The sequence below is a fragment of the Hypanus sabinus genome, chromosome 15 (assembly GCF_030144855.1).
Source record: "Hypanus sabinus isolate sHypSab1 chromosome 15, sHypSab1.hap1, whole genome shotgun sequence".
Classification (NCBI taxonomy): domain Eukaryota; kingdom Metazoa; phylum Chordata; class Chondrichthyes; order Myliobatiformes; family Dasyatidae; genus Hypanus; species Hypanus sabinus.
This window is the reverse complement of record NC_082720.1, coordinates 84,419,496-84,446,790: the sequence shown is the minus strand read 5'-3', so window position 1 is coordinate 84,446,790 and position 27,295 is coordinate 84,419,496. Positions and strand designations below refer to the sequence as shown.

The 27,295-nt window shown below is 39.3% G+C and overlaps 1 protein-coding gene across 2 annotated transcripts in view; it reads right to left on the bottom strand.

The window, feature by feature from the left end:
• Positions 1–3,612: 3,612 nt before the first annotated feature.
• Positions 3,613–27,295, bottom strand: part of LOC132405643 (cytochrome P450 2U1) — a 29,075-nt gene continuing 5,392 nt past the window's right edge. The window contains exons 2-5 of one of the 2 annotated variants that reach the window (XM_059990622.1): positions 22,876–23,511; positions 20,097–20,258; positions 11,983–12,150; positions 3,613–8,700 (exon numbers count right to left, since the gene is read on the bottom strand). In XM_059990622.1, coding sequence (XP_059846605.1) covers positions 8,522–8,700; positions 11,983–12,150; positions 20,097–20,258; positions 22,876–23,511 — 1,145 coding nt within the window. In that variant the 3' untranslated portion in view covers positions 3,613–8,521. The other variant, XM_059990623.1, reaches the window with a different exon arrangement.

The window sequence follows — 27,295 nt, the reverse complement described above, 5'->3', positions numbered from 1 at the left end:
ACAGAAGGTAAAAATTATCTTTTACGTAAAGGGGAAATCACAAAAGATCCATTAAGATATCACCCGATTTACAAACCATATATAAAACTGTAACATCATGTATCTCACAACTAATCGCCACTCAGTTAGATAACCACAATATACTTACAGAAGAACAGAAAGGATGCCATATGGGTACGAAAGGATGTAAAGAACAACTGATAATAGATTCCGTAATTCTAAATCAAGCAAAACAGAAAAGCAGAAATCTTTCATGTTGTTGTATTGACTACCAAAAGATATTTGACTCTGTCCCTCACTAATAGTTAATAGAAGTTCTTATGTATATATAAACTACACCCAATACTTGTGAACTTCCTGCAACATCTGATGAATCATTGGTGTACTGTAATCACCAATTAGCAATTGGTGATTATACCAATTATCTATTAGCAACCAAAAAAGAACAACCACTGTTACCAAAATAAACCGATGCTTTTTCCAGGGCAACTCTCTAAGTCCAATATGGTTCTGTCTAGCTTTAAACCTGCTCTCTAATTTACTGAACCAGATTAAAATTGGGTATCAAATCAGAAACAACAAAATGAGTTATACCTTAGCACACTATCTATACATACATGATTTTAAATTATATGATCCTTCATCAGTTAAGCAAATAGTAGAACGATTTTTGAAAGATACGAACATGAACTTTGGACTGGATAAATGCAGAATATTAAATGTAAAGAAAGGTGTAATAGATCTAATAAAATACAAAACAGAACAGCAAGATACAGAACAACCGATGGATGACTATGAAACATACAAGCATCTGGGAAATCAACAAGGAAAGAAAACAGATCGTAGTGTGATAAAGGAAAAGCATTTGACAGAATTTACTTGAGAAAATCTCCCAGAGCTCAGCAGTAACGATATAACAAAGGCAATAAACACTTTTGCTATACCTATATTAAAGTATTCTTTTGGCATAATATCTTGGTCTGAAACCAATCTGGAAAATTTACAAAGAAAAATAAGAACTGAAATGACAAATTTCAGAAAACATTATGTGCATTCAAATGCACTTAGACTAACATTACCTAGGACAGAAGAGGGAAGAGGAATAACAGACATTAAAAATCTACACAACATTCAGGTAAAACTTCTAAGGATATACTTTCATCAATGAAAACAGAAATCAGCACTCCACGCAAGCAATTCCGATAAGTATAGACCACTAAACATAAATGAGAGCACAACTCAGAAAAATAAAGGCATTATCACTATTGAAGAAAAAGTTAACCGATGGAAGGGCATGAGCCTCCATGGAAGACATCCTCACGAACTGAGCAAATTAGATGTCAACAAGGAAGCATAAAATGCCTGGCTCAGAGTTGGAGACCTCTTCCCAGAAACAGAAGGGTTTCTTGTGGCAATACAGGACCAGATAGTTAAACACAAAAAAAAAAATCAAAAATACATAATGAAAGACCAACACATTCAAGGCAATAAATATAGAAAATGTCAAGAAAAACCAAAAACAATCCAACACATAACAGGATCTGGTAGCCGTTTAACTCAATCTGATTACGTACACAGGCACAATCAAGTGGCAAACATTATTCATCAAAATCTTGCTTTAAAATACAAACTCATAAAGGAAATCACACCTTACTATAAATAGAAGCTTGATCCAGCTTTAGAGTCAGAATACCAACAAATTACATTTTGACCGATCAGTTATTACAGATCCTTAATAACTGTCTAGTTATAACAATACGGGATGAACAAGCAAGAACAACTAATTTAATAGATATAGCCATTCCAACCACACATAACCCACAGAAATCAATGTGAAAAACACCAGAAATATGTTCAATTAAAAGACAAAATTAAAAGACTATGGAACATGAACAAGGGTATACATTGTCCCAGTATCTAGAGCTGGTATCGTCCAAAAAATACTTCACACCATTAAACAATTAGGGTCACACAGGAATTTCTTTGTAAATCTTCAGAAAGCCACATTATAAACACTACTAGAATAGTTTGAAGATTCTAGCAATTGAGAAATAAGTGTGCTTGGCTATGCCTGTACCTCAGGTTTTACTAGCTTGAGCTGAGGAAAAATAAATTTCTATAATAATAATAATAATAATGATAATAATAAATAAGCAATAAATATCAAGAACATGAGATGAAGAGTTCTGTGATGGGTGAATGAAGTTGAGTGAAGTTATCCCCTCTGGTTCAAGAGCCTGATGGTTGAGGGGTAATAACTGTTCCTAAATCTGGTGGTGTTATCCTGAGGCTCCTGTACCTTCTTCCTAATGTCAGCAACAAAATGAGAACATGCCCCAGGAGGTGGGGTCCCTAATGATGGATGCGACAGTGCTCCATGTAGATGTGCTCAATGGTAGGGAGGGCTTTACCTGTGATAGGCTGGGCTGTATCAACTTCTTTCTGTAGGCTTTTCCATTCAAGGGCACTAGTGTTCCCATACCAGGCCATGATGCAGCCAGTCAATATATTCTCCACCACAGAACTATAGAAGTACGTCAAAGTTTTCTGAACATACACAAACTTAGAAGAAAGTAGAAGCACTGGTGTGCTTCTTCATAATGGTATGTGCTGGACCAAGGACAGATCCTCTGTAAAGATATTACCATGGAAGTTAATGTTGCTGACCCTCTCCCACCTCTGATCCCCTATGAGGAGTTTCTCATGGACCTCTGGTTTCCTAATCCTGTATTCAATAATCTTGGTCTTGCTGATATTGAGTGAGCCTTGTTGATATGGCATCACTCAGCCAGAGTTTCAATCTCTCTCATATGTATATACTGATTCATCACCACCCTTGATCCAGTGGTGTCATTGTCAAGCTTAAATCCAGGTTTGATTTCAACATTTAAGAGAAATTTGGATAGGTACATATATAGTAGGGGTATGGCAAGCTGTGATCTGGATGCAGGTCAATGGGACTAGGCAGATCAATAGTTTGGGATGGACTAGATGGGCTGATGGGCCTGTTTCAATTCTGTAGTGTTCAACAACTCTGTAACAGTAAAAGTTTCTATGGAGACATAAACAGGAAAATGATGGCTTAGATAAATGCATGGCCTCTAGAGAATGAGACTAGTGAACTAATAACAGCGAAGAAATGGCAGCAATATTGAATCTATTTTTTGCACCAGATGGACAAATTTCAAATAACATCATATAACTTACAAACATCCCAAATGGACAAATTCATGGGAGCTAGGGCAGCAAGAGACCTGGACCTAATGAATTGCATGCTAGGGTTCTAAAGGAAGTGGCTGCAGAGTTAGTGGATTTGATGGTTGAAAATGTTCAAAGTTTGCTAAACACCCAATTCTACCAGAAGTTTAGAAAATAGTCAATGGGAGTTCCTTGTTTAAAAAATGTAAAAGGCGGATAGCAGAGAACTACAGAGCAGTTTACAGCTATTAGAGGCAAGATGCTAGAAACTTTGCACTTGTCTTGAGTTTCATTCCTCCACTCACTTTCCCATTTGACAGATACCCTGCTGTAATCTTACACACTATTCCACGAATTGATGTTATCTCCTAACCATGTGTTGTGGAAAAGGTATTACTCGGACACGAAGGGAGATCACTTTTGAAAGTCTTTATTATAACATGAATCGTATCATGCAGAGAACCTCTTAAAGCAGAGTTCTTGAGACTCTCCCCGAGTACACAGACTTTTCCCATTATATAGACATAGTGTATGTTATCAAAAGCTTCCAAGCATGTTTGTGAGATACAGCGTGCAAGCAGATAATTCCTCTGCTCAATAATCATGTCTTAGCACAGTACAAAAAAAATATAATCAGGTTACTATTTTCCTTATCTATTCGAAGCTACTTCTGCCTGCAGCCTTGAAGCAAGAACAATTACACTGTTCAACTAAAGGAGCAACGGGACATCAAGTGATTATGCTTTGATTGCTCCTCCTCAAGCTAGTCAGTCATTTACAGCAGTCCTGCAGGAGCAGTTTAAAGCTGCTGTTAAAACTCTTTAACCCCTTAGTATCTAGCTAGTAACAAAATTTCTTCCAGACCATGTATCTATCCAAATATCTTCTAAATGTTGGATCATTTCACACATTTTGACAGACATTTTCAGGGAAGATGGACTTAATGTTTTCATAAACAAGAGAAAATCTATAGATGCTGGAAATCCAAGCAACACACACAAAATGCTGGAGGAACTCAGCAGACCAGGCAGCATCTATGTTAAACTGTACAGTCGATGTTTCAGGCTAAAACCCTTCAGCAGGACTGAAATAAAAGCTGAGTAGTAGATTTAAAAGGTAGGGGGTGGGGAGAGAGAACTGGCAGGTGATAGGTGAAATCCAGAGGCAGAGGGATGTAGTAAAGAGCTGGGAAGTTGATTGGAGAGATGATGTGAGAGAGGGTAAAAGGGATGGGAAATGGAGAGGGGGTTGTGGGCATTACCAGAAGTTTGAGAAATCGATGTTTATGCCATCAGATTGGAGGCTACCCAAATGGAATACAAAGTTTTGTTCCTCCATCCTAAGTGTGGCCTCATCACAACAGTGGAGGAGGCCATGGATGGGATATATTGAAATGGGAATGGGAAGTGGAATTAAAATGGTTGGCCACTGGGAGATCCCACTTGTTCTGGTGTACTGAGCGTAGATACTCTGCAAAGCAGTCTCCCGATCTAGATCAGATCTCATCGATGCCACACTGGGACCAACCAAATACAGTAAATGACCCAAACAGACTCACAAGTGAAGTGTCACCTCACCTGGAAGGACTGCTTAGGGCCCTGGATGGTAGTGAGGGAGGAGGTGTAAGGGCAGGTGTAGCACTTGTTACACTTGCAAGGATAAGTACCACAAAGGAGATCATTGGGGAGGGACGAATAGACAAGGGAGTCATTTGGGAGTGATCCCTGCAGAAAGCAAAGAGTGTGGTGGGGGGGGGGGGAGGGGCTTGGTGGTGGGATCCTGTTGGAGGTGGCGGAAGTTTTGGAGAATTATCTGCTGGATGCAGAGGCTGGTGGGGTGGTAAGTGAGGACAAAAGGAACCCTATCCTTGGTAGGGTGGCGGGAGGATGGGTTAAGAATAGACATGCATGAAATGGAAGACATGTGGTTGACGGTAGCATTGATAGTGGCGGAAGGGAAGCCCCTTACTTTGAAAAAGTACATCTCCTTCGTTCCAGAATGAAGAACCTCATCCTGAGATTAAATGCAGCAAAGGCGAAGGAATTGAGAAAATGAGACAGCGTTTTTACAAGTAGTAGGGTGGAACGAGGTGTAGTCTAAGTAGTTGTAGGAGTCTGTGGGTTTGTAATAGACATCGGTGGATAAGCTGTCTCCGGAAATAGAGACAGTGAGATCGAAAAAGGGAAGGGAGGTGTCGGAAATGGACCAAGTGAACTTGAGGGAAGAATGGAAGTTGGAGACAAAATGAATAAAATCGACAAGTTCAGCACAAGTGCAGGAAGTAGCACCAAAGCATTTGTTGATGTAGTGTAGAAAAAGTGTGGGACAGTTACCAATGTAGGCTTGGAACATAAAACTGTTCCACACGACAAACAGGCAGGCATAGCTGGGACCCATGGGAGTGCCCATGGCTACCCCTTTTGTTTGAAGGAAGTGGGAGGAGCCAAAAGAGAAATTATTGAGAGTGAGAACAAATTCCGCTAGGCAGAGAAGAGTGGTGGAGGAGGGGAACTGGTTAGGTTTGTTGTCCAGAGAAATATGGCGAGATTTGAGGCCATCCTGGCAGGGGATGGAGGCATATAGGGACTGGACATCCATAGTAAAACTGAGATCATAGAGGCCAGGAAACATGAAATCCTTGAAAAGATCAAGAGGGCATAAGGTGTCACGGTTTCCATACCACATTTAGTGTGGTTGAAATGGTTATAATGTGTAAATAATCAGAGCTGTTAATTATGACTTCTGAATGCAACCTTTACTTCCTAATTGTTCGGTGGTTGCATACATCAGTGTTGAGGCCAACCCACTGTTTTAAATTTTGACCTTGTGAAAAAGGAAATGCATTGGGCTGAGGTTAAATAGCAAACTATTATTTTAAGATATTACACTGGATGGCTTGATACAGGTAGAATGGAGGAATGATTGACATCTTAATGGCGTTGGGGTACATGGAAACAGAAGACCCTCCCAATAAAAAATGGGAACTCATTGTGAAAAGACAGTCGAAGCATGATTTTAGTCCTGAAGATCAGGATAGAGTATCTGAAAAACTCTAATATTTTCTGTGTAGTGTAAATCGGTATGAGTTGGCATCCTCAGTTATTACACAATTTACTGTATCTCTAACACCCACCTAATAACAACTTCCACCAGAGTTCACCTTAAACCGAGTTAACACTAATACAAGCCTAAATCTCACACCTCAAAACATGCACACATTGACAACCGTTCCACAGTGGCAGCAAAACTTAAAAAGACTGATACTCTTTCTTGCAGAAAGTGCAGTGAAACCTGAGGAATTGGAGCTAACAAGAGAGAATGTCAGAGCTATAGGTTCTCAAACCAAGCAAAAACAGGCTCTCAGCAAAATGGCCATTGCTGAGACAACTGTCATCCCACTTATGATGCACGTGTGAAGAAGGTCTTGCTGGTATAGGAGTTTCTTTTTACGTCAGCCCAAACCTATTCATGTCTCTTTTTCCTTTCAGATATCCAAGAACAGTGAACGATCCAAGGGAGAGAGCAAGGTACATACATTCTAGTTTATTCACCATTATGACAGCCAACATATATGATTAACCACAAATATTTACATATACAGTACCCCGCAAAAGTCTCAGGCACATGCAGTATATATAGATAGGGTGCCTTAGAACTTTGCACAGTACTGTAGTAATTTTATATATTGCACTGTACTGCTGCTGCTGCTGCTGCAAAAAACAAATTTCTTGTCATATGTGAATCATGGTAAACCCTGATTCTAATATGGGTCTCTACTGTGGACTGACAGTGGGAGGGGAGCAGGGAGAGGGGAATCATGGTTGGGAAAAGGGGAAGGGAGAAGCGGCGAGTGTAAGCACCACAGAGATATTCTGTAATGATCAATAAAGCGATTGTTTGAAATCAAGTGACCTTGCCTGGTGTCTCAGGGCTGGATGCATCAACCACACCACTGCCCTGGTACTCCTCTGACACCTGTCCCACACTGCTCCTGCGGCACTCCAAATATCTCTTGCTCCCACCATATTTACAAACTCACTCACCGCTCCATGTTGACAAATACAGTGCTATGTAAAAGTCTTAGGGATCCTAGCTATATACTGTATATGTGCCTAAAACTTCTGCACAGTACTATATCCCATATACCAATTCAGAAACTTTACTGGGAACATGGAATCCAAAATCATAGCTACATCTATAATGTTTTCAAGATCCTACAGACCTACTAAATTAGGAGCGAAAGTGCAATTGTCTCAATTATAAAGTTAAGTTAGTCAAAGTCTGTCCCGAGCCTTATAGGCTCATCAGGCCGGTGCTTATGCCGGTTTCCGTGGCGTGAAGTGACTGAGAGTACGAGACTCTCCCCCCCACCCCCCCTGATAGGACGCCAGTCTATCACGGTTCCCAATTATAAAGATCTATAGTATTTGTTTGTTCGTTACTACAGTATTTCTTCCTTTCTTTCATTAAAATACCAAACAGCAAATACTGAAGGAAATATACATCACTTCAACCCTGTGATTTTCATAAATTACCAGAGGATGATAAAACACAAAGTGGTTCATGTGTTTTTCCTTTGCATTGTTCACTGTAAGTTGTAGGCAGTCTTCAAGAGTAAAATATTTAAAATAAAATGCTTAAGAATGCATTGTCCATTCTATAGAGATGTCAGATTCAAGATATCAGGAGAAATAGGAAATTTTCTTGTCTTGTTTAACTATTTCTGCAGAAGAAAAATAATATGTTCGTAGAATGAGGCTGAATGATATTTAAAGCTGATCCTGTTTCATAAATTGCCAACTGCGACACATCTAGAGTGCATATTGCTGCACCATTAAAGGAGACAAATTAGACAAATTGCCTTCTCATGCAAGTTAATATGGATGTAATATATACAAAGTACTGAAGAGATATCAGCTTGGACAGCATGGTACTATAGCAGTTTGAGCAATTGCTTTACAGTGCCAGTAATCACCAATCAGGGTTTGACTCCTGCCAGTCTCTATAAGGAATTTGTATGTTCTCCTTGTGACAATGTGGATTTCTTCTGGGTGCTCCAGCTTCCTCCCACATTCCAAAGATGTATGGTTTGGGTTACTGAGTTGTGGGCATGCTACGTTGGTGCCAGAAGGATGGCAAAACTTGCGGGCTGCCCTAAGCACAATCCTTGCTGGCGTGATTTGATGCAAATGATACATTTCAATGTATGCCTTGATGTTTCAATGTACATGTGACAAATGAATCTAATCTTTATTTTTTTGTCTTTTCTTCATTGCAGCAAATGCTAAACCTCGGAAGACTGTAGCCTGTTCCAATATGTAGTTTATCTCTTAACTGGAATGATTTTAAAAGGATGTGGAGATAGAGTGAGACCAAATCGACCAGTCATGTTTGGTGTATCATTGGTTTCAGGAAGTTTGAAGTAAAATGACTGCAGGAGGCTGCTGAAGATAAGGAAGAGTTCCATCTTTGCCATTTGCTCTCCCATACAGATTCTTTTTCCTAGTCAAAAAAAAAAGGATTGATCAATGTAAAACAAATCATTATGGTGTAATATGGCTCTATTCTCTTCATTACAGACAGGCATTAGATTTCCAACATCGCAAAACCCTATTCATAGAAACATAGTAAAACAACAGCACGATACAGGCCCTTCGGCCCACAATGCTTAGCCGAACATGTACTTACTTTAAAAATTACCTCTGGTTACCCATAGTCCTCTATTTTTCTAAGCTCCATGTACATATCCAGGAGTCTCTTAAAAAATCCTATCGTATCCTCCTCCACCACCATCGCTGGCAGCCCATTCCACACACTCACCACTCTCTGCGTAAAAAACTTAACCCTGACATCTCCTCTGTACCTACTTCTAAGCACCTTAAGACTGTGCCCTTGCATGATAGCTTTTTCAGCCCTGGGAAAAAGCATCTGGCTATCCATATGATCGATGCCTCTCATAATCTTATACACCTCTATTAGGTCACGTCTCATCCTCCGTCACTCCAAGGAGAAAAAGACTAGTTCACTCAACCTATTCTCGTAAGGCATGGTCCACAATCCAGGCAACATCCTTGTAAATCTCCTCTGCACCCTTTCTATAGTTTCCACGTCCTTCCTGTAGTGAGGTGACCAGAAATGAGCACTGTACTCCAAGTGGGGTCTGACCAGGGTCTTATATAGTTGTAACATTACCTCTCGGCTCTTAAACTCAATCCTACGGTTGATGAAGACCAATGCATCTTATGCCTTCTTAACCACAGAGTCAACCTGCGCAGCAGCTTTGAGTGTCCTATGTACTCGGACCCCAAGATTCCTCTGATCCTCCACAAAGCCAAGAGTCTTACTATTAATATTATATTCTGCCATCATATTTGACCTACCAAAGCGAACCAACTCACACTTATCTGGGTTGAACTCCATCTGCCACTTCTCAGCCCAGTTTTGCATCATATCAATGTCCCGTTGCAAACTCTGACAGCCCTCCACACTATCCACAACACCTCCAACATTTGTGTCATCAGCAAACTTACTAACCCATCCCTCCACTTCCTCATCCAGGTCATTTATAAAAATCACAAAGAGAAGGGGTCCCAGAGCAGAACCCTGAGGCATACCACTGGTCACCAACCTCCATGCAGAATATGACCCATCTACAACCACTCTTTGCCTTTTGTGGGCAAGCCAATTCTGGATCCACAAAGCAAGGTCCCCTTGGATCCCATGCCTCTTTAATTTCTCAATAAGCCTTGCATGGATACCTTATCAAATGCCTTGCTGAAATCTATAAACACTACATCTACTGCTCTACCTTCATCAACATGTTTAGTTATATCCTCAAAAAACTCAATCAGGCTTGTAAAGCACGACTTGCCTTTGACAAAGCCATGCTAACTATTCCTAATCATATTATGCCTCTCCAAATGTTCATAAATCCTGCCTCTCAGGATCTTCTCCATCAACTTACCAACCACTAAAGTAAGACTATCTCTACTCCCTTTCTTGAATAAGGGGACAACATCTGTAATCCTCCAATCTTCCAGAACCTCTGGGGAGATGCTGATTCTAGGCTGATGCCCCTGACTGAAGCATCGCAGGAGAACACAGAACATCAGGAACAGCGGATTAGCTGTCGTGGGCTGTGTGCCCGGAGAGCTGCGCCATTTTGGTATTGAGTCTCTGGGCGTAGAGCTCGGAAAAAGTGACACAAGTCTTTTAATATCGTAAATCAGCGAATTGTTTGATATGTCTCCCCTCTCACTGTGAAATGGGGACAACTCTTTTCCCCTTATTAGGGAGAGAGAGAGCCAGTGGTATGTCGAATTACTGGGTGAACGAGTAGTTTTTGGGGTACTGCAAATCTATGTATTTACTGTTGCTTTGCTGCCCGTTTGAGTGCAGCTGATGTTGATGTTTTTTTGCTGGTGGGGGGAGGGTCTTTGCCTTGCTGCTGCTTGTGCCTGGGAGGGGGATTGGGGGGGGGGTCTTTGGGGTTGTAACGTTTTAACTGTCATTCATTGGGGCACTCCTCTGTTTTCGTGGATGTTTGCAAAGAAAAATAAATTCAGGATGTATATTGTACTGTTGCACACATTTCTCTGATATTAGATGTATCTATTGAAACATTCCCATAAACTCTCCATCTCAGATTCTACCCCTCACCTATGACCTTGCTGATTAATCTGCTAACCTGCATATTTTTGCAACATGGGAGGGAACTGGTACACCCAGAAGAAAATCTGATCTCCACACAGACAGCATCCAAGGTCAGGATTGAACCCAGTCTCTGGTGCTGAGGTAGCAACTCAACTAATTGTGCCAGAGTGCCATCCAACTGTCATTTCTACATCTACCCTGGCAAAATCTTAAGAATTTTATGTTTCAATAAGATCATCTTGAGAGACAAAATAGGTTCTGACTGCTTAGTCCAGAAATCAAATTGGTAAGTCTTTCTTCAACTCTCTCTATTGTATGTTCCTTAGGTAGACCAATAATGTCATTAGTACCCCATATCATTTCAGCAAAACACCTCTACACTTGTACTCATCTTCTTGCATGAAGACCAGAACATTATTTGCCTTCTAGCTTTGCTTGCTATATCTGCACATTAATGTTCAGCGATTTTTGCACAAGGACAACCATGTTTCTCTGACTCTCCAACTTATTTCCTTAGTTGACAAATAATACCATTCACATGAAAGGATGTAGAGGAAATTGTTTTAATACAATTCTGCCTTTAACTGTAAGAAACTGCTGTGGGTTGTGGACACAGCTCCGCACATCATGGAAACCTGATGTAAGAGAATGCTGGCAAAATTGAATACTGGATTCAGTTTAATCTTCTTACTACCTCAGTACAGCAGCTAATGCAATCAAAGACCCACCCACCCTGAACATTCCCTCCTCTTCCCACTCCCATTTGGCCAGAAGATATAAAAGCCGGAAACCACATATTACCAGGCTCAAGGACAGATTCTACCCCACTGTTACAAAATTACAGTGCCCATGCCCTAGTGCAATAAGATGGGCTCTTAACCTCATAAATCTACCTAGTTATTGCCCTGCAACTTATTGTCTGCCTGCACTGCACTTTTTCTTTAACTGTAACACTTAATACTACATTCTGTTACTATTTTCCCTTGGTATTACCTCAATGTATTATTGTAATAAAATGATTTGTATGGTTGACATGAAAACAAAGGTTTTCCCTGTACCTCAGTTCAAGCAACAATAATAAACAATTTTACCATTAAGAATACTGTACTCCACTCAAAAATAAACTCTTACCTATTCCAAAAGGCATAAAAGCTTCATTTTTTACTATGTTTCCATCTGTGTCCAAGAAACGAGAAGGATTAAATTCATCAGGTTGCTCCCATCTGCTTGGATCTCTGTGGACTGACCACAGATTTGCAATCACAATGCTCCCCTGAGGAATGGTATAACCTTTGAACTCTGGAAAAAAATCATTATTTGAGAGAGGGATGAATCCGAGTACTTTATTCCAAAATTTCTTTGCTCAATCTGCTAAAACATTCATAAACATAGAAATCAAAATATTGTACTTTGTTTCATGTAAATATTTTGTTTTTCTTACCTATTTAAAGGCTCTTAGACTATTTCCTCTGGTCCATTGACTATCAGATAGCCCTATGCAATTGGATTTGTTCCAAACAATTTATTTATTGCTGATGTTTTTGGGGAATAATGGTGTGAGGCAAATTGATTTTCCAGACATTTAAATTATGACTCATTATAAGGTTCATAATAGGATGAAAATAAACAATAAAGTCATAGCTGACTCAGATCTCATAAATATAAACTAATAAATAACAGCACAAACATGTTTTCATTATTGTTATAATAGTAAGGAAACCACAGACACTAGAACCTTTTGCCAGCATTCTTTTACATCTGAGAAAGATACAGCATTTGATAGAAGCTTGGGTGCTAACATACATTTTAATATTTCTAACTGATCTCAATAGTCTTTGTACTTCAGAAGTTGGAGCAATGAATCATTTGGTGAAAGAGGAGTTGATTTCGGGAAATGAACATGACCCAAAATGAATCTGGCATGCTGATGATGAATTGAGATTTTGGAAGAAGAGGGTGGGAAAAAGATAGGAAGACACAATCAGAAGAGAAAACTGATCAATAGCACGAGAGATTCTGCAGATGCTGGAAAACTTGAGGAGCACATACTAAGTGCTGGGGGAGCTCTTCAGTTCAAGCAGCATCTATGGAGAAGAATAAGTAGTCAATATTTCTGGCTAAGACTCCTCATCAGGAAAACTGGTCAGTAGTATTGTGACTGCTAGTGCAAAGTCTGAGATGACGACGCTGGCTTATAAATATTTTCTAGGGCAGAGAACTGAAGTCAGTGTCTGCAAAAAGGGGAAAGGAAACTTACATTTATACAGCACATTCAACATCTCTTGAGGGATACACTTTCCAGATAATGAAATAGCACACAAAGTGTAAATATTGTTTACTGTAGGAATCATGACTGTTAATTTTGATGCATACAGCTAAGGTGCACTATGTAGTGATCCAGGTAATCCTTTATAATGTTGTTTGACAGATAAATTGTAAGCAGGACCCTGAAAATAACTTCCCTGTCATTTGATTATATGGCCTGTTGTATCTGAATGCACGCAGTTTACGGAATAAGGTAGACTGCAGCACAGTTGCAGGTTAGCAGGTACGATGTTGTAGGTATTCCTCAATCATGGCTGAAAGATTACAGTTGGGAGATTAAGGTCCAAGGATATATATTGTATCAAAAGGATAGGCGGGAAAGTAGAGGGGCAGAATTGCTCTGTTAGTAAACAATGAAATCAAATCCATAGAATGAGGTGACATAGGGTCAGAAGTAGTTGAACCATTGTGGATAGAACTAAGGAACTGCAAGGGTAAGAAGACCCTGATGGGAGTTGTATCCAGACCCCAAACAGTGTGAGGATATGGCCTACAAATTACAATGGGAGATAGAAGATGCATGCCAAAAGGGCAATGTTACGGGGGACTTCAATATGCAGGTAGATTAGCAAAATCAGGTTGGTGCTGAATTACAGGAGGAGGAATTTCTAGAGGGGCTATAAGATAGCTTTTTAGAGCAGCTCGTGGTTGAATCCTGAGAGGATCAGCTGTTCTGGATTGGGTGTTGTGCAATGAACCAGAATCGATTAGACAGCTTAAGGTAAAAGAACCCTTAGGGGAAAGTGATCATAACATGATCGAATTCACCCTGAAATTTGAGGAGAAGCCAGAGTTAGAGATATTAGTATTGCAGTGGAGGTAAAGGAATTACAAAGGCATGAGAGAGGAGTTGGCCAGAATTGATCGGAAAAGAACACTGGCAGTGATGACTGGAATTTCTGGAAGCAATTCAGAAGGCACAGGATACATACATCTCTAAGAGGAATAAGTATTCTAAACAAAAGATGACAAAATCATGGTTAACAAGAGAAGTCAAAGTCAACATAAAAGCCAAAGAGAGGGCACATAATAGAGCAAAAAATAGTGGGAAGTTAGAGGATTGGGAAGCATTTAAAAACCAACAAAAGGCAAAGTTATTAAAAAGGTAAAGATGGAATACAAAAATAAGCTAGTCAATACTATTAAAGAGGATACCAAAAGTTTCTTTAGATACAGTACATAAAGTGTAAAAGAGAGGTGAGAGTGAATATCAGACCACTGGAAAACAATGCTGAAGAGGTCGTAATGGGGGACAATGGAATGGAGGACGAACTGAATAAGTATTTTGCATCAGTCTTCACTGTGAAAGTCACCAGCAGTGTGCTGGAAGTTCCAGGTAAGGGTAAGTTCCAGGTAAGGGCCATGAAGTGTGTGAAGTTACCATAACTAGAGAGAAGGTTCTTGGGAAACTGAAAGGTCTGTAGGTAGATAAGACACCTGGACCAGATGGTGTACACCATCTGAACGAGGTGGCTGAAGAGATTGTTGAGGCATTAGTGATGATCTTTCAAGAATCACTAGATTTTGGAATGGTTCTGGAAGATTGGAAAATTGCAAATTGACACTTTTCAGGAAGGGAGAAAAGAAGAAGGAAGGAAACTATAGGCCTGTTAATCTGATCTCAGTGGCTGGGAAGATGCTTAAGCCGATTATTAAGTATGAGGTCTCAGGGTACTTGGAGGCACATGAAAAAATAGCCCATTGTCAGCATGGTTTCTGCAAGGGAAAATCTTGCCAGATAAATCTGTTGGAATTCACTGCAGAAATAACAAGAATGATTGGTAGAGGAGAATTGGTTGATGTTATGTATTTGGATTTTCAGAAGGCCTTTGCAAGCTGCTTGAAAACTATGAGCCCATAGTATTACAGTAAAGATTCTTTATAGATACAGTGATGGCTGACTGGCAGGAGGCAAAGAGTGGGAATAAAGGGAGCCTTTTCAGACTGGCTGCTGGTGTCTAGTGGTGTTCCACAGGGGTCTGTATTGGGACCGATTCTTATTATGCTGCAGGTCAATGATTTGGATGATGGAATTAATGACTTTGTTGCGAAGATTGCAGATGATATGAAAATATGTGGATGGGCAGGTAGTTTTGGGGAAGTAGAGAGGCTACAGAAGGACTCAGATAGATGCGGAGAATGGGCAAAGAAATGGCTGATGGAATATAGAATTGGGAAGTGTATGGTCATGCACTTTGGTGGAAGAAATGAAAGGGTTGACTATTTTCTAAATGGAGAGAAAATACAAAAAATTGAGACGCAAAGGGACTGGGGAGTCCTTGTGCGGAATTCCCTAAAGGTTACTTTGCAGGTTGAGTCTATGGCAAGGAAGGCAAATGTGATGTAAGATTCGTTTCAAGAGGACTAGAATATAAAAGCAAGGACGTAATGTTCAGAATTTATAAAGCACTGGTGAGGCTTCACTTGGAGTATTGTGAGCATGTTTGGGCCCCTTAGAAAGTATGTGCTGAAAATGGAGAGGGTCCAAAGGAGGTTCACGAAAATGATTCCAGGATTGAATGGCTTGTCATATGAAGAGCGTTTGGTGGTTCTGGGCCTGTATTCACGAGAAGCCAGAAGAATGAGGGGTGAGCTCATTGAAATGTATCGTATAGTGAAAAGCCTTGATAGATTGGATGTGGAGAAGATGTTTCCTATGGTGGGAGACCAGAGGAGGAATATCTTTAGCAAGAGAGTGGTGAATCCGTGGAATTCTTTACCACAGGGTGCTGTGGAGGCCAAGTCTTTATGTATATTTAATGCAGAGGTTGATAGATTTTTGATTGGTCAGGACATCAAAGGATACAGAGAGAAGGAAGGAGAGGAAAATCGGATCAGCCATGATAAAATGGCATAGCAGGAGTGATGGGCCAAATTGCCTAATTCTGCTCCTATATCTTATGGTCTTATAGACACATACATAGAGGTTTTTCAAGGTTTTAGATGTCATGCTGAATCTTTTGCAAACTTTTAAAGAGGCAGAAGCATGCTGTGCTTTCTTCATAACGACATTTACATGCTGGGCTCAGAACAGATCCTCTAAAATGATAACACTGAGGAATTTAAAGTTGCTGAGCCTCTCCACCTCTGAGCCCCTAATGAAGACTGGTTCATGGATCTTTGGTGAAGTCAATAATCAGCTCCTTGGTCTGGCTGAAAGGTTGTTGTTGTTGTTCAATCTCCCTCTTATCTCCTGATTCCACAGCACCTTTGATTCAGCCAACAACAGTGTTGTCATCAGCAAATTTAAATGTAGCATTGCAGCTGAGCTTAGCCTCACAGTCATAAGTACAGGTGTGCGCCGCTTAACGTCCATGCGGACAATGTCCAATCACATATACGTCTGTGGTCCTGATCGGAGAATGTGATGTAGTGACGTAACCAACGTGGCCGACGTAACCAACCCAAAAGTGTTTGCATAAAAGTGTTTACATTAACATTTAAAAAGCAAAAAAAACTAAAACATTTAATGAAAATAAAACTTTAAAAGTAAAATAAAACTATTGTGTATGTATTATAGCATACAGTATGCAGTTTTAGTGTAAATTCTTGGCTATTTAGTCAATATGGGTACATTACAGTACAGTAAAGCGATACTCGATATAGGTTCACAATGTATATAATATGGTGTTCACACAATGTCCAAATTGCATAACGTTGGGTTCCACGTAACGTATCGGGGACGTTAGGCGACGCATACCTGAATAAACCGAGCAGAACAGGGGCCTAAACACTCAGAATTGTGGTGCACCTGTACTGATGGAGATTGTGGAGGAGGTGCTGTTGTCAATCCAAACAGAATGGAGTCGGCAATTGAGAACATTGAGGATCCAAATGCATAAGGAGGTATTGAGGCCAAGATCTTGAAGCTTATTCAGTAGTTTAGAGGGGATGGTAGTATTGAATATCTGTAGTCAATAAAGAGCATCCTGATGTATGCATCTTTGCTGTCCAGATGTTCCAGGGTTGAGTGAAGAGTCAAAGAAATGGCATCCGCTGTGGACCTATTGTGCCAGTCGTGGAACTAAGTAACTGTAGGATGGATGTAAGTCACCTCTCAGGCAGGAGTTGATACATTTCATCACTAACCTCTCAAAGTACTTCATCACTGTGGACGTACAGTAAGTAATGTGTTGCGTGTGGCCAAGTGGTTTAGGCATTCATCTAGTGATCTTTAGGTTGCTCGTTTGAGCCTTGGCTGAGGCTGCATGTGTGTCCTTGAGCAAGGCACTTAACCACACACTACTCTGTGACAACACCGGTGCCAAGCTTATGGGTCATAATGCCTTTCCCTTGGACAACATCGGTGGTGTGGAGAGGGGAGACTTGCAGCTTCAGCAACTACCAGTCTTCCATAAAAAAAACCTTGCCCAGGCTTGCGCCCTGGGAACTTTCCAAGGCACAAATGGTCTATTGAGACTAAGGCTACATCCACACTACACCAGATAAATCCATAACCAAAACTTTTTCTCTTCGTTTTTACCCTCCCTCCACACTAAAACGGCGTTTTCGTCCCCCACAACTGGAGCTTTTCAGGGTGGGTATTTTTGAAAACGCTGCTCAGGGAGATCAGTGTGGACGGGGTAACCGGAGAAATCTGAAAACGCTGTCAGACAGCAGCACGCTATTTCATTGTTTTCTTGAACGCAACCTAACAATTTCAGAACAGATGGCAAAGAGACTGAAGCCAGGAGAGTTAGAAATGTACTCACCAAATACTTTGACCCATAACTTACTGAATAAATAAGTATACTGTACTCACTTTGCCCTGTTTTCTGTCCTTGCTCATATGAAGGTGGTTTACCTATTTATGCAAGTACTTCTCTGACAATAGATGTGTAACAGCCTAATGTAACATTGTATGGAAATACAAGATAACACTGATACAGACATGTTTTATACATTTAACAAGGTGCTTTATTAATGCAACAGACTTAGTCAGTTTTTCAATGTTCGTTGTCAGCCGGATAAATCTGTCCATGAACTCCCTGTCGGTTGTTGCCGTACGCTCCAGTATTTGTTTTATTTTAGTTTTAAGTTCTCCTGCACGAGAGGCAACAGCTGTCCGTTGTTTTAAGTTTTTCTAGTCTGTAACTACACAAACGCGCATTTTTATGGCGAGATTCGACACCAAACATGTCGCTTGTTTTCGGTAGATGTGTCCTATGCATGCGCAGGAGGAGGAGATTCGCCGCAATCTCCATTTCATTGTGGATAGAGATATTTTCAAAAAAACATAGTGTGGATGCCTATCGTTTTTACGTGAAACCGGCGTTTTCAAAATTATCCGTTCTAGTGTGGATGTAGTCTAACAGAGGCCTACACACAGCAAGTACTACTGGACAATAGTCAATGAGGCAGGTTATTGTGTTCTTCTTAGGCACTGGTATAATTCAAGAGTGCTTGAAGCAGGTGTGTACTTCAGATTATTGAAGCGAGAAGTTATAGATATCCGTGAACATTCCAGCTAGTTGATCAGCACAGGTCTTCAGTACTCGGCCTGGTACCTCCTCTGGCCAGATGCTTTCCATGGGTTCACCCTCTTGAAGAACGCTTTCATGTCGGGGGCTGAGGAATCCTTCATGTTTTGACAGTCAAAGCGAGCACAGAAGGAATTGAGCTCATCTGGGAGTGAAGCCTTGTTGTCACCTGTCATCTGGTCTCACTTTGTAAGAAGCAATAACATTCAAGCCCTGCCACAACTGTCAAGCATCCTTCACTGATTCAAGCTTAGTCCGGAATTGCCACTTCACCTGTGATATGGCTTTCTGGAGATTGTACCTAGACCTCTTGTAACTTATTGGTTGCCAGATCTGAACGCCACCAATATGATTCACAACAGATTGCTGATGTCATAGTTCATCGAAAAGGTATAAAAAAGACAAATTGGTATTAAAAAAAGTAACAACTTGTGTATTTACAAATTAGAACACTACAGTACTATAAAACTGTGTATTAGTTCCTAATAGTTATCAACTGAGGAATTAATCCAGTGTACCCAATGAACAAAGTCAGCACAAACACCTAGTGCAGATAATGAACTGGCTTCATCCAATGCTTTCAATCATTTCATCCTCCAAATCTTTATTTTCATTGTAACATTCAAGATGATTGTCAATACCTTCAAATTCTTCTTAGTTCTTAACTTGAAGTAGTGAAATAATTTCATCTTCACTCCCGGCCATTTCTGGCATCACCAATCCTTAATGCTTGAAACCATAGTGAGCAAAATAGTTCAGAATTGTCTTACTAATTATTTTTCACCAACTATCAGTGACAAAAATCACTGATTTTGAACATAAACACACACAACTGATGCTATTTAGAAACTGTTCACTCTATGCATGTTGTACAGTCTACTGGCCACACTAGTGTATGTGACTGAAGCTAGTCAGAACCTGTTCGGCAACAGTCTCCTGCCCCAATTTAGCAGTATGATGTCCCAGATAAATGAAGATAATCCCAGCTATTTTATCAATTAGTTTTTGTTCTTTAAGAGTTGTCCTAATTAAGTGGCTGCCCTGATTAACCAATGGCCCAATTAATTGGAATCCACTGTAACTTAATCAATAATTTATCCCCATGGCAACCCTAACCTCAACCTATTTGAGATACTCCCTTTGAACTATCCATGCCTCCATCACCATCTCTACACCTTTTTCTTGGTTTCCCAATTCTAATAGAAAAATTTCAACTTGAAACATTGACTCTATTTCATTTTCCATAGATATTGCTTGATCTACTGAGTGTTTTTAGCCTTAGATGTTTTTATTTGCATATTATACAACTTTGTGTCAATTAATAATATAAATACATAATGTCCAATTTATTATATGAGTATGTATATTCCAGCAGAAAACCTGCTGAATCTTTAGAAGCTATTTCTTCTGTAATAACTGCAAGTTTCGTAGCACACTTACCAACAGTTTCTGATGCCATATGTGGGATGGCTAGTGGAACAACTGTTGTCATCCTCTGAATTTCCATTATTGTTGCTTCTGTGAATGGCATGTGATGTCTGTCTTTGTAAGAAGGAAGTCTAGACTCACCAATAACGGCCATGATTTCTCTATGAACCCGTTCTGCAAAAAAAAGAATTTTGTTTACAGACCAATCCATCATGCCTTATATGGGGGCAACACGAGTGAATCTGCAGATGTTGGAAATAAATACAAAAAAAAACACAAAATGCTGGCAGAACTCAGCAGGCCAGACAGCATCTATGGGAGGAGGTAGTGATGATGTTTCGGGCTGAAACCCTTCATCAGGAGTCATGATGAAGGGTTTCGGCCCGAAACGTCGTCACTACCTCCTCCCATAGATGCTGTCTGGCCTGCTGAGTTCTGCCAGCATTTTGTGTTTTTTTTATGTCTTATATGGTCATAGTCATAGGTCTGTCTCAGTTCATTATGAATAGAATAAAATTGAGTAAAGCCTGGAAATTCATAAATATTATTTTAAATTAAATGTTAAATTTTTACTTAAAATAGTTTTACACAAAATACATGACCTAACAATGAGAAAAGCTCTGAGTAATGTCAGCAAGACCAAGGAGGTGATTATTAACTAGGTGGAAACCAGAAGTCTATGACCCAGTCATCATCAGAGGATTAAAAGATAAAAAGGGTCAGCAACTTTAAATTCCTCAGTGTAATCATTTCAGAGAATCTGTCCTGGGCTCAGCACGTAAGTACAATTACAATGAGAGAATAACAGTGACTCCACTTCCTTAGGACTTCGCAAAAATTCGGCATGACATCTAGAAAATTGCCAAAACTTGTAATGAGCTTATTGACTGGCTGCATCACACCTTAGTAGGGAAACACCAATGCCCTTGAACAGAAAATCTTACAAAAAAAGTAATGGAGATGACCCAGTCCATCAGAGGTAAAAGTCTCCCCACCATTGAGCACATCTGCATGGAGCGTTGTTGTAGGAGAGAAGTATCCATTAATCCATCATCAGGGACCCCCACAACCAGGTCATGCTTTCTTCTCACTGCTGCCATCAGGAAGAAGGTACAGGAGTGTCAGGATCCTCACCACCAGGTTCAGGAACAGTTACTACCCCTCAACCATCAGACTCCCAAACCAGAGGGGATAAGTTCACTCAACTTCACTAGCCCCAAAACTAAACTGTTCTCATAACCTATGGACTCACTTTCAAGGACTCTTCACATCATGTTCTCAACATTTATTGCTTATTTATTCATTATAATTGTTACTATTATTATTTTCTTTCTTTTTGTGTTTGCACAGTTTATTATCTTGTGCACACTGTTCGTCTGCCTATTGGTGCAGTTTTTCATTAATTCTGTTATGGTTATTGGATTTACTACATAAGAATGACCACAAGAAAATAAATCTGTGTTATATATGGTGACATATATGTACTTTGAACTTTGAATATCAATGCACTCTCACCTTTGTAATATAAAACATATATCTTAAATATTGTAAATCAATGCAAAGTGCCTTATATAAGTATTAGCAAACAAAATGTGACCCTTATTTATACTAGGTCTATTGTTCAGAGATAAGGTGCATTTTAAGAGAAAATAGATAGAAAGCTGAGGCTGAGCACTTGAAAATCGGAATTTCACTGCTCAAGATCTTGGCAATTTAATTCAGTTAGCAATGAATGGGAAAATGAAATTGGAGATGTTGCAGTGACCAGCTGAAAAGTATTACAGATATTGCTGAGATGTAGAGCTGGAAAATACAATAATAGAACATTTTTAACTGAAATTTTCAAAACCAGGATGAGAACTGTAAAAATGGTTTAACTGTTTAATATCAAATACAAGGTCTAGGATAAAGGTAGCAGACTATGGAGATCATCAAGTAGAGAAGACAGAAGAGGGGAGACTGGAAGTGAGATCAACAAATACAAGTTTGAGGACTTCAACTGCATGAAATGGTGGGGAAGGGAGGAGTGAATCAACATTTTGATTGCAGAAATGGGTTGTTTTGGTAATTGCTTGGATAAGTGGTATAATGACATTTTGCTGAAAGATGTAACACCAACCAAGGTCTGATAATTACTACAACAAGGGATGGCACTAATGGCTAAGAAGCAGCATTGATTTAACGTGCTCAGGGAAGCTCGCTGTCCATATTTGCACCAAAGTTCTTCAAACTTTACATCTGTGGATCCATCAATATAAGTTTACTCCTAAGCAGGTCTAGGTCCAAAAACATGAGACTCTTGCCTTGTATAATGAAGTGCAGTCATGCAACCACTCCAGAACAACAGCCACTTGAGAAACACGCCATAAAACTTCAGCAGCAGAGTAAAATGCACAGTTTTGCATTAGATGGCTATCATTTTCAGTGTTTCTAAATATTTCTGATATTCAAAAGCAATTAAGAATTAATTGAACAATTTAAAAAGTAATAGTAATTGCATCTGTTCAACCATTTTTAAAAATCAAACAAAACTGAAAATGTAATTAGTTGGAGAAAAAGTAACCTTTTCAACCTTTGACAAAAGTACATAGATGAGATTTTATGTATTGAAATGTAGATTGGCTCAGGGTAATTATGCTACCACCCTTCTTAATGAAACCTCCATGCTTAACTACAGCTTTCCATTATTCTTATCATGGTTGGCATACTGTTTATGACACATGCACATACTATCATCCTTCTACTAAGGATTACTTAATGAGTCCTATTATAAAATATGGTTAGTCATTACCTTGGACTTCTGGATGTGAAGCCATTATAAGAATAGCCCACAGCAAAGTATTGGATGTTGTATCTGTCCCTGCCACAAAGAGATCACCAATGATGTAAAATAAATAATCTTCACTAAAGCTTGTATTTTGGTTCTGTTGTATTTCACAGTCTACCTCCTTTAGATAAAAATCAATAAAATCATGAGGGTTTTCAGGATCCATAGTTTTTCGGTGCTCAGCAATGATTTTTTTCAGAAATGAAGTTACATCCTTTACAGTTTGGGCAACCTCTTTGAAAGGCCCAAAAGGTAAATACCTAAGGACAGGAAATACATTGATGAGCATTGCAGGGCTGTTTGATGCTAATTTCATTCCTCGAGCAATCAGATGCAAAATGGTTTTAAATTCTTCATCATCATAGTCAAACCGTTTTCCAAGGCACATTGAACAAATGATGTTAGATACAGCATTATTAATAACATGACAAGGAGAAAAGGCTGTTCCCACTGCTTTCGAAAGCTGTGACTTCACTATTTTCAGTTCCTCTAAGATTTTAGGCTCTAGATCAAGTTTCCCAAAACCGAAATGCCTCAAAATTGAGAGGGAAAATCTTCTTTGCTCCTTCCAGACCAAACCATATGGTGCAAAGACTATTCCTGAAAATAAACACAGATGTGCATTTATTTATTACTTTCATACATTCCTGAATATTCCTAAATAGTTCATGATCCTTAATTATTCTATAATCATATATTTTCTAAAGCTAGAGAGAGTATGACCAAGCGCAAAAAGGAAACAATCTGCTGGGGGAACTCAGTGCATTAGTCAGCATTTGTGGAGGAAAAGAAATTGTCAATGCACATGGTTGAGACCCTTCATTGGAGAGCAGAGAGGAAAGATTGCCAGTATAAAGAGGAAAGTGTGAGGGGTCAGACAGGTCAGTAGGTATGGCGACACTTGTAGGCTGCCCCCAGTACATCCTTAGGTGTGTTAGTTGTTAACGTAAATCACACATTGTATGTGTTGATATACATGTGATAAATAAATCTGAATTTGAGTAGGCGATTGTTGGATCAAGGAAGGGTGATGGATGATGGACGTGGCATTAAATGATGAAGGGATGGGGTGGAGGGGTGATAGGTGGAAACAGAATATGAAAAATACCTTTGAGTAAGGTGGAGGGGAGGGAGTGTAAAGGTGGATACTACTGCTGTTCATCTAGGAATGTTAGAATCAGATGAGTGAGGAAGGTGATGATGAATACATCAGGGGAGAAATGAAGGCAAGATGGAGCCAGATGGGGGAGTGGTGCCAGTGGGTGAAATGTATGGAATCTGGGTGTATAGAACTAGGAGGCAGACAAAAATAAGCACTGGTGGTTGGAGGAGTTTGGGATGAAAAGGGGCAGCTTCTAGTCCTGATGCAGGGTCTCAATGCAAAGCATTGACAATTCTTTTTCTCCAGCAGATGCTCCCTGACTCACTGACCTCCTCCAGTAGTTAGTTCTTTGCTCCAGTACCCAGTCTCTGAAGCATGACCCAATTGCATTTCATACCCTATTTTAAGACTATTATGTTAATAGGATTTGTGAAATAAAATAATTTTAAATTACATTACATCCAGTTCAGTTCAGTGGAATAGTTCTCAGCAAACAAGTAAATTCCAAGTGTGGGTCATCATGTTACTGCACTGAGCCCATATCACTCTACTCCTTCCCTATCTACTTTTCCTTTTAATCTTTCTAACAATATCTGTCTCTACAGCCTTTGCTAGGAACTCATTCCAAATATTCACCACCCTTTGATTGAAAAATTCATGCCTCAGATCTCCTTTTAGTTTTTTCCCCTTTTATTCTAGACTCCCTACCCTGGGAAAGAAGATTCTGCCCTCATAATTTTGTAAATCTCTGTAAGGTGAACTGTCAGCCTCCATTCAACATTCCAGTAAGAATAAACCAGCCAATCCAATCTCTCCTTGTAACTACAGTCCTCCAGTCCTGGCAATGCCCTGGTGAATCTCTCCCACACTGTTTCTGTTGCTACCACATCCTTCCTGTAGGGTGGCAATGAAAGCTGTACACAATACTTTGTGCAGTCAAACTTCTATTCCGTTTCTACAGTAGGTTACATGATCGGCACAATATTGTGGGCTGAAGGGCCTGTAATGTGCTGTAGATTTCTATGTTCTATGTTAATATTTGGTACAAATTCAAAAAGACATCTCAACTTTTATCATTTCCTCTTATATGAGAGTAAATATTATTAGTAACTTGCATCTTGCGAATAATTCAAAGAAATAGTAATGAAATTAGTCTTGTTGCACCATTTCAAGCAAGAGTTTCTCCTAGTCCAAACCAGCACCTTAAACTATATGGGCTTCCAAACCCTCTTAGTGTCTGCATGAGTCAGGTAGTTAGCCCCACTTGAATATGTAGGTTTATTATAATATTTTAGGTAACTGTTCAAAATAAATTATTATCTGAGGTCTCTAGCAGTCAATTAAGTCATTGCTACAGTACTCTTAAAGAGATGTAATTTTTTTGTATTCTTGTTTCTGTGAAAAAAAAAGCAATTTTCTGCATTCCATAACTGCAAGCTTTTAAGATGTATCTCATGATAGGCAACAGATCTGAAATGTCAATCCTCTCGATACTACCTGACTTGTTCAACTGCACCACATTTTTTTTTCTGTATTTCCACAGCAATTTAGATTGAGAAATATAGTCTTCAAACCAATGAAAGATCAGCTTAACATTTCGGATGAAAAATTTCACCCCTGACAATGTTGTATTCCTTTAGAAATGCACTAAGTATTAGAAAAGTATTAGCCAAAAGTATAAATCAAGCACCTGCCACACTCTCCACACATAGCAGCATGGACTCTGATTTAAAGGAAACATCATACTTACAAAATGCATATTTTCATTTGAAATACAAAGTAGAAGAAACCTCAGGAAAGTTATAGAACTTTGATAACAGTGTTAGTGCACTAAATGCTGCCCCAGTAACACAAGACAATTCTAGAGCAACATCCATGTTTCCAAAATCTTTGAAAGAATACTGTACTATCAATCTTCCTTTTTGATCTAAGTTACATGCATAATTTTCACAATATTTTTCTAATCTTGAAAGAGAGCTGGGCCCTATTGGAAAGCACACTATCTAAACAGTGATATTGCTCATGACTTGTATGTCTTTTGCATGGAGCAGTAGCTCTAGCTATGACTAGAATCTGCCCCCGCAGTACCGTGAAATGCCTTTAAACCATTATTACACCGTCATTACAGAAATAATTTCATGAGAAATTGATTCTAATCTGCTCAGTAAATTACCCTGAATTTTTATACCACTCTAGCCTTTATCAATTTTGATTTCTTTTATGGAATGAGTCTCTGAAGCAAGAAGTATTTGAGGGTAACATTTTTCCCCTTTAGGTATTTGTGTGAGGCCAGTGGAGTTTTTTCTTTTTTACACTTTGGATTTTTTGATTGGAGAATGTTTTTTATTCCTTTTTAAATATTTTGAAACCCTTCCTTGATTTGTCTCACTGCTTCTTTGCTTTTCAAGTTAACAGTGCTCACTGTTGTCATACTTAAGGGAACTTATTAAAGTATTTTATATCTTCTGCTATAATGATTGATAGTCTTAACTGAATTGTCATGTTCACTGTTGTTGGTATTTTTCCATTGATTTCAGAGCTCCTACGTAGGAGCAGAGGTGTTAAAATGTTCTTATTCGTGAGTCCCTTTCAAGTTCCAGTCTTTTAATCAACATAACTTTGGCCTTTCCCCTGGTTTCTCCCTACTGTGATGTCTAATTGTAATTAGAACCAAAGATTCCAATGAAGTCGTAGAGCATTTATAACGTCTCCTCAGATTCTTTTGCCTCTTCTGTTTCAATTATTTCCTTATTACCTCAAAAATACTCTTTGAAGAGCAATAATCTGGAAAAAAGACAAGTGCACATCAACTGGGGAATTGTTTAAAAATCATTTAATTTTTTTTTAGAATTTCCAGCTGCCTAATGCTCTCTCAGTTTTAACTGTTTGCACATTATCCATTAGCACCCTCTTTAGCCAGTTATTAGCTCTACCACAAATAGTTGCCTGCTTACATGGTATTTAAGATAATTGCCACCTGCTGACATACTCATAACTGAGTGATAATGTGTCACTTGTTTTTAGTGGCAGTACTCAAAATTACTGATAGTCCTCTTTAATAAGAGGCTATAAATTTATTCACATATACTTTTAAAAAAATCAGTTGGTATCTTCAATTGGTGCAATTTTTAAGCAGTAGGGATATTGTCATTTATGGCTGATTTTTTTTCAACAACTTATTGATGCACTTTTTAACTGGCTGATGATCAAACAATAGCATCTAATTTAATCATACGGTGCCCTGGCAGATATTGGCTTGTTTTAGAGCACGTTGACTTTATC